The sequence below is a fragment of the Lichenostomus cassidix genome, chromosome Z, assembly GCF_008360975.1.
Source record: "Lichenostomus cassidix isolate B80296 chromosome Z, HeHo_3.0, whole genome shotgun sequence".
Taxonomy (NCBI): domain Eukaryota; kingdom Metazoa; phylum Chordata; class Aves; order Passeriformes; family Meliphagidae; genus Lichenostomus; species Lichenostomus cassidix.
In genome coordinates this window covers 2925074-2933414 of record NC_139511.1, presented here as the reverse complement: position 1 = coordinate 2933414, position 8341 = coordinate 2925074, and the positions used below count along the sequence as shown (strand labels likewise).

Below are 8341 nucleotides of genomic sequence, written 5' to 3'. Positions count from 1 at the left end.
GCAATTGTTCCAGCAAATTGTCCTTTCTTGTTCAAAGGCAAGCTTTTAAAGAGTAGAGTTTAGTTGCTTACACAGCTCTTGGTTGTTTTTTTTTTTTTTTTTAATAATTTACAGTTATCAAATTCATTTTAGTTTTCATAACTAAAGAAGAAATAATTAAAAGATTGAAAATGTTCCTGGAAAACAGCTGGCAGACGGGCTGAAAATTATTGCAGGGGATAATTTTTTCACACATCTGCCTAAATCTTGACCTTTGGAAGAGGAGAGAACACACTGCTGCTAAGGACTGAAGTTGTTATGCTACATCAGTTAATCAAGTTAAATAATTGGATACATTTGCAGACTACAGAGAAGAGTGAAATCTTGTGATGAATATGTGATTGTCAGGATTATTTTTTTCACAATACTTTAATTAAAATGTTGGTTTCTGAGTTAGAAGGCTGGAAAGGTAATTATCTGGAAAGTCCTACAAACCCAGTTCAAGACACAGAGGTTGCAAAATACAGGTATCAATCCTCTATACCTTTCCTATCTTAAAGTACATTTCATCTTTTTGTGGCTGAACATTTCAGGCTTTTTAACAGACAGGGGAAAAAAGAATTACTGTTGGGTCTTACTCTATGGATTTAATGTCTTTTCATGAGAATTGAAAAAGTAGAGATTTAAGAGCCTCTGTAGGCCCTGCATTTCACCAGATTCAGCCCGTGTGTTAAATAAAAACTGATTAAATCCCTGTGTGAGCAGCCTCAATAAAGACACACGTGGTGTTAGATCTGTGCAATGCAATATCTCCTGTGTCTTTGTCGGATTTTTCCTGACTTTCTCACAATCTGCTTTACAGAAGTGACCTATTTTTCCTTTCCTTTCTCACCATCTTTTCCCCATGATCCAGCTGTGCACCAGCAGTAACAGAGGTAATGGTGGTCAGGGGTTATGTATATCACCTGTGTGATGTGGATGTGCATCCTATAAAGGTACCCTTAGTGGTAAGGCAGAGGTTTGGGGATGGCCAAAGCTGATCTTTGGCCATGCAGGTTTTGTGTTTGCTGGGTCATCTCTCCCCTCAATATTTCAGACAACTCAGGCACACCTGAGATGAATTCAGAAGGTAACACCCATGTGAAAAACCAGGAACGGTGTATCAGGTGTGGTGGTGTCTTTGTCTCTGAATGTTTCATTGAAATTTGTGCAAGGGTGCCATCTCACACAAATAATGGGAAAATTTCTGGTTCAGATCTACCCATTCCTTTTGCTCTGCCCCAGAAAATGTCACATCTTCCTGACGAGCCCAGAGGAGTGGGAGATTAGTCTGCGTGGTTAACATTCAGTCATACTGAAAGGCGTTTCTTCTTTGCAAGAAAGTCACAGCAGGTTGGAAATCTGCTTTCAGAGAGGTGCCTGAAGGTTCAAAGGACCTCTCTCTGCCTTTGTATGATGAGTAACTACAAGGCTTAATTCAAAGCTTGTTGCTGCTAATGGTAGCTCTTCTGTGGACTTTAATGCATGCTGGGTTGACTTCATGGATCTTTCTGACATCACAGGAAGAAATTTAAATCATTCATGTCAATGATCATTTTTAAAGATTAAAATCATGATATGGAGCAATGCAAATCATGAATCACTTAGAAATTTTTTTTTTTTCTGATCTAGAATCACAGTATGATGGACTGGTATGGGCTGGAAGGGATATTAAATCCCATCCAGTGCCACCCCTGCCCTGGCAGGGACACCTCCCACTGTCCCAGGCTGCTCCAAGCCCCAGTGTCCAGCCTGGCCTTGGACACTGCCAGGGATCCAGGGGCAGCCACAGCTTCTCTGTCACCCTGTGCCAGGGCCTGCCCACCCTGCCAGGGAACAATTCCTTCCCAATATCCATCCATCCCTGCCCTCTGGCAGTTTGCAGCCATTCCCTGTGTCCTGTCCCTCCATCCCCTGTCAATTATCTCTATCTTTCCTGAAGCTCCTTCGGGTTAGTCCCTTTGCTAGCTCCTTGCAAGTAAGTCTTGTTTCACCAAAGATAAATGAGAAACTTGGTGTCTGTGTTATCACTGCCTACTTTTACCACCTGCCTTATGAATATTTTCAATTTACCTTGATCTTTATTTTCAGTACAATTTGAAAGTGTGTCTGTGCTTAAGAGGAACCGTATGTACAGCGAAGAAACACCTGGATTATGGTCTTTCCCATCTGGGTTGAAGATTTTATTAGGAATTATTTATTCTGCAGACTTTCTTTGGGAAAAATGCTTCCTACCATGTCACAAATCCATGATCTCCTGAACGTGTTTTCCAGAACACTTGTTTGGAAATCCCTGCAAATTCCATGTGAATTTACATTACATCTTTTGAACGGTGTGGAAACATTTTTCACCCCAAGCCAACAATTTTTTGGTACCTAGTTAAAAAAATGGTGCTGTGTTTAAGGAAGCATAAGCAGGACTAAAGACTCATAGCTAAAAATAGTAATTTCTAAAATATATCTTAGCTTTTTTCCCCAAGCCTGCAATGACCCTATTGGGTGTACTGTTTAATGGATAGCACTAAAAAGGAAAAAGTGTAATTTAGATCTATCTCGGAAGTTCCTGAACATTTTTTTCCTTGCTTTTTCTGTGCTAATAATATTGCACTGCTCATCTTAGCTGGTCTGTAAGTGGTTTCTATAAAATTGGAGTTGTTTGAATAAAGCAGGATTTTTCCTGTTAGTTATTTCTTCTGGCTGTGCTTCCAACATATCCTTTGGATTTTGATTTGGTTCTGTCTGTCCAGATCAAGCAGTTCTCTGGTGTGTAATATGTCCATTTCTTAGCAACTGTCTGAACACACTCTTAATTTTATTAATTTTATTAATTTTATTAATGTCGGTGTAAGGGGCTCCAGACATCCCCAGACACAGGGGGACTTCACTGGTCTAATTTTTAAGCATTCAGGTCCAGTGAGTTGGATTTTCCCATTCCCAGTGACAAAAGAAGGAGCAGAATTATGGGCACCTGTTTATGGCCTTATGACTAAAATAAATTTTTTTCTCATTGAGACTTTTTAAGTCTTAGAGGCAAATTTTTATTCCCCCAAAAGAATGTAGACAGAAGAGTTGGAGAAAAGGGCTAATTTGCTGCTAGCAATGTTTGAGACTTTCTATTGCTTTTGTGAGTGAAGCTATTAGTGGAAATCTGACAAATTTTAAAATGTCAGATTAGTAGCTGGTGGTGCAATGCAGTAACAGAAGTTCATTAGAAGTGGAATACATTGGTCATAAAAGTCTCAATTTTACCCTGAAATTAAAGAAGTCGTGATTGAGAGGCAATTTTTTAGTTTCATTTTGAAGTATAAAATACTATTCAAGTGTGGCCTTTTTTTTCCACCCCACAGCACTAACATCCCCATTTGTTTTAATGTGATACCTTTATCTTTAGCAAATGAAATGCTGCCTTTACATTATATACTGCCTAAATGTGGCTTTACTGACAAAAGTAGGAGGGATGAGATAAGAAATGAAATTATATTGCAGACTTTCACATTCTTTATCTGAATAAATGGCCAAACGGTTTTATGTTTTATGTGTGGACAAAGATCCAAAGCCTGGTTTTCAAAATTTTGGAGAAGCTCAAGTGCTTTGGAAGTCAGACAACTTTATTTAGGGGCTTGATTCAAGGTTCAGTTTGGTTTGGCAGCCTGACACAAAGGTTCTGGTGATGTGTCTGAATATCAGGCGAGTTATAAACACCTCCACAGCCTTACCAGAAATAGCTGGAGTCAACCAGCACAGAAGGACAGAGGTGTCTGAGCTAGGAGCTGCTGGATGGTGCAACTCCATGGCACGTGCTTTTCATTATTCTACACCACCAAATATTCCCTGGATGTTTAACACAGACATGTGTGGTGTGGGAGCTGCTGTTACCCACATGAGGGTGATGAAAAATGCATCCCTACCCTTGTGTTTGTATCTGCTGCTCCTGGTATTTCATGTTGCTGCTTCAAATATGTTACATTTTCATTCTGTTAAATTTGCTGACAATTGAACAGAGCACGCAGGGACGTGGTTATAATGTGTTTCATTAGAAATTATTATTAGAGCAGACTCTAGAACCTGCAGCATAAAACAAAACCTTAATATCAAACTGAACAGACACCTAGTGTAGATATGCTAACATATATTCTAATCCTGATTTAATGATTTAATCAGAAATATAAGTGACCCTAAGTGTGTGGGAAAGGTTTTTTATTAGTTCCACAGAACTCTGTCATCTCTTGTGATGAGCATCCCAGGTTTTGCAACTACATATGGCCTGTGAGAGATTTCTCAAACAAGCAGTAGAGAAATTAGAGAGAGGTTGTCACTATACATTTAAAAGCACAAGCTAAAGTAAAATCTGTTGCAGTTTAATTGTCTTGCTCTTTTTATGTCAAATTTTCTCTCTAGAGGTACAATCTGTTTCTTAAATGAATGACTTTAATGTAAAATGTAGGTTAATCCTGAGACGTAAGTAGTGCCCATTTGTTAGGCAAATGCAGTTCATAATCTGAACAGTTATTTTGGATTCAGTTGTGATATTGTGTGTTACTTTCATTAAACACATAATGCTAATTTCTTTTAATTTTCCTTCCTCTGGGTTAAATCTTTTGACCTCATTACTTTTATCCATTATCCAGCAAGAACTGCACGGATATTCTAATAAAGACCATTGTGACACTATTTTGTATTAGATTATATATGTAATTTATATATGTATATGTATTTATATAATCTTAGGAACCGCTGGAGTTGGATGAGTTGAAACCTCTGAAAGGTATGAACTCTTCAACAAATATTATACAAATCTGAATTCTCACTGCAACTGCATTTTCACAGCTCTTGATTTTTTATGCAGTTATGCTAATCTAGTTGTTAGTCAGATCTTAATTCTTGATGAATAGCAGTTCAGAACTGATGTAAGAAAAATAAATGCTCAGGAACATGAGTCACAATATTTCTTCAAATAGATCAAGATACCAAGAAACATATCACCAGGGGGGTTTCTTTGAAGGTGAGTGGCGAAACAAAACCTGAACTTTGTGCTGTCTGATCTCTAGTAGCTGCAGTTTTGGACTGAGATATGGTGAAAATGGCTGGATGTGGCTCCAGTAAAATTATGCTAAACACACTCAGCAGTCCTAGAAGTCAAAGGGATTTCTCCCAGATTTTCAGGGCAATGCAAGAAGGGTGTATTTTCTTCTCCCTGTCTGAGCGATTTGGTTCTTTTGGGTTTTTTTTACACTATATAGTGTCAAAACACAAAACCACTAAACACTTGCAGACAGCATGAAAACTCTAGGTAGAATTCCTGAGAATGTTTAAGCAACTGTGCGTGGAATTTTAATTGTGAGGCTTCTCCAGACAAGCTACGCCAAGTGATTGACCCATTGTGACATCACTGGGTGGCAGAGGGTGACATGAACCCGTAGTGCATTTTGACATCACCGGGAGATGGATTTTGACCCTGGCCGTCCAGATTTGAGTGGCAGAGCTGAACAGAGAGGCAAGAAGGTGACATGGCCACGGTCAGGAGGGTGTGGAGCTGTCCCATCTGCTGCGAGGCGCCCAGGGACATCGCCCACGCCCTGCCCTGCCGCCACCAGTTCTGCCTGGGCTGCATCCTGCGCTGGCTGCGGGGCAAGAGCACCTGCCCGCTCTGCAGGAGGGTGATTTCCACCATCAGCTTTTCGGAGCAGGCAGACCAATTGCTGCACATCCTCATCAGAGCTCCCGACCGGCCCGCCAGCGATGGCAGCAGCAGCGCCCAAGGCCCTGTGGCGTCGCCTGTCCCCGCCTCGCAGGGGACACTGTCCCCGTGTGATCAGGGCGCTGCAGAGCCAGAGACCATGGGCGGCATCCTGCCCGAGCTGTGGGCAGAGCTTTTCCGGAGGCGCCAGCACCTGCTGAACCCCGTGCGGTGCTGGCTGCGGCAGCGGCTGCAGAAGATCTACCAGGAGCGCTGGTGGCAGGTGAAGACGGCGGAGAGCGGCATCCTGCTGGCGCTCTGCATCTTCGGCCCGGACAGGGAGGTGCTGGTGAAGCGGCTGCAGCCTCGCCTGCGGCACTACACCCCGCTGCTGGTGCGCGGCATGCTCGGCATCATCGAGACGCAGTGCAGCCGGGAGGTGCGGAGGCTGAGGCGCTGCCATGCCGCCCGGGAGGAGGACGAGGGCCCTGAGGGCAGCTCCGGCCTCTGGGCCAGCTCCGGCCCCTCAGCCTCCCCTCAGGACGCTGCCGCCTCAGCTGGGCCACCGGGCTCCGACACGGACGAAGCCACCCAAGGGAGCCCCAGCACGTTGGCACCAGTGGCTGCAGAGCCAGAGCAGCCCTAGAAGGGTTGTGAGGAGGTGGCAGTGGCTGCAGAACCCCTGAGCCCGGTCTGGGCAGGCACCCCTCAGCCATGGCAGCGTGATGACCCCGAAAGCAGAAGGCCCTCGGGCCCCACCGGCGACACGAGCAGGCTTTTCTGTAGTCGAGAGAGAGAAAATGAATAGCTGTTTCCTTGACGCAGCCTCTGGGTGTTGGTTCTTGCTGAGGGTGTTTTCCCTTTCCCCTCACACCTCGCAGCCCCAGGGCAGTGCTGGCTCCCTCAGAAAGTGCTGCAGCACCAGCCGCGGTGGTGGGAAGGCCTCAGGGTGATGGGGAGAGGGGAATCACGGCTTAAAAACCAGACATTCCTCAAGCGAGAAGAGCAAACCCTGGAGAATGCCAAACGCCGTTTCTGCCAAACGCTTCAGGGACAATTGTGCACCTTCTTTTTGTACAAAAAGACTGGATGGCAATCAGAGACAGGAGAGGCATTTGCATGCTCATTTTTGCAGCTCTGCTGCTTGCCTGCTGGTGTGATTTCTTTCATGTGTCTTAAGATGATTATTCCTGTTAGTCACAGGTTTGAAGGGTCCAACACATGAGATGCTGTCGATTTGAATCCCATTAAAAAATTATGAGTTATAAAGACCCATCTACAGCATTTTCCAAACTGTACTTTTATACAGTGTGGCAGGAACAGTTGTTTGTGATTTCTGCACAAGAGCTGCACCAGTTCAGAGGGATTGTTAGAGAGATCAGAAACATGACTTGCTCTTTGGGGACAGGACAGATGTCTGGCTGCTGCTCCTCTGCCTCCCAGGAGTCCTAATGATGCTTACTGTGCTTTGATATATTGACTGAAAGGGAGCTGTGCCAAAATGCACTAATCATATCAACAGTGTTAACACCTAAACAGGCTGTTGTAAATATTGTAAAGATCTCTCTTACATTTTCTGTTGTCTATCTGGGAATACTGGTTTATTCTCTGGGTACTAGACTGTTGGCTGGTAGATTAAGAAAGAAAATAGAATAGGTAAGTGATGAGAAAACAGAAAAAACATCTTTGAAAATTTATTACTTTTCCATCTTCTGGGGACCTCAGTCCTCTGTGTGTGTTTTTTCTTTGCTGGTCTCCTTTACAAAATACAAGGTTCATCACTACAGTCCTCTTTTAAAATACAATTTCTACCTATATTCTAAATTGGGAGCAGTGAGTTAATTTAAGGAAATGTTTAAAAGAAGACAAGCGTCTTTGAAGTTTAGCAACTAGCTTCATGAAAGATTAAATTACTGTCATTGAAAAGCTTCTTCTGTGATGTGTTCTCACAGTGATGATGCATTTTAAAGAAGGTTTACTGCCCCTACCACAGTAAGACAACTACTTCAATTATCTCTTTACCTGATTAAATGGAGTACTTTTGAATATACAACTGCTACAAGGGGTTGCCCTTTGCTGCCTTCTGAAACTTACTTCTGTATTCTGCACTATTTTTATCTATTTAAAAGAAAAAGAGCTTAATTTAGGTGTTGGTAAATTCAGTCAGTGATTTGTGGGCTCTAATTTGAGAAGGCTCTTATAATCAGAGTTGACTTTCTAAATCAACATGTCTATTTATCAAAATGAACAAGGAAGCAAGCCCCCAAACCTTAAAAATGGCAATTAATAAGTGACAGTGTATCCTCTCTTGTTTCCTCTTCCAAAGGGCTTTAATTTTTAATTTATTTTTTACTTAAGAACTGCAGTTTCTACCTAGCTTAGGCAACTTAAAATGGCAACTGCTGAATGAAAAAAAATTACTTCTTTCAAGAGGTGAAGATAAAAACTTGTCTGTAACTACACAAAAATAATAGGAAGGAAGAAATTCATTAACATGGGAAATTCAAGGCATATTTGGGATAATCTGCCATTGTCAAATAAAAAACCTCCAAGTGGAAGAGCAAAGGAAGGGGCTCTGTGTTTCTATGATATCTGCACCTTGAGAGCAGAAGTTGTTATTCAGCCACCAAAGCACAATAGGTCTTA

General features: G+C 42.4%; 1 protein-coding gene across 1 annotated transcript; it reads left to right on the top strand.

Annotated features, from left to right (window-relative positions):
- Nucleotides 1–5403: 5403 nt before the first annotated feature.
- LOC146424227 (uncharacterized) lies at nt 5404–6515 on the top strand. Its single transcript, XM_085042838.1, has one exon. It carries the CDS (start codon nt 5526–5528, stop codon nt 6339–6341), a length of 816 nt encoding a protein of 271 aa, XP_084898964.1. The 5' UTR covers nt 5404–5525; the 3' UTR covers nt 6342–6515.
- Nucleotides 6516–8341: the final 1826 nt, after the last annotated feature.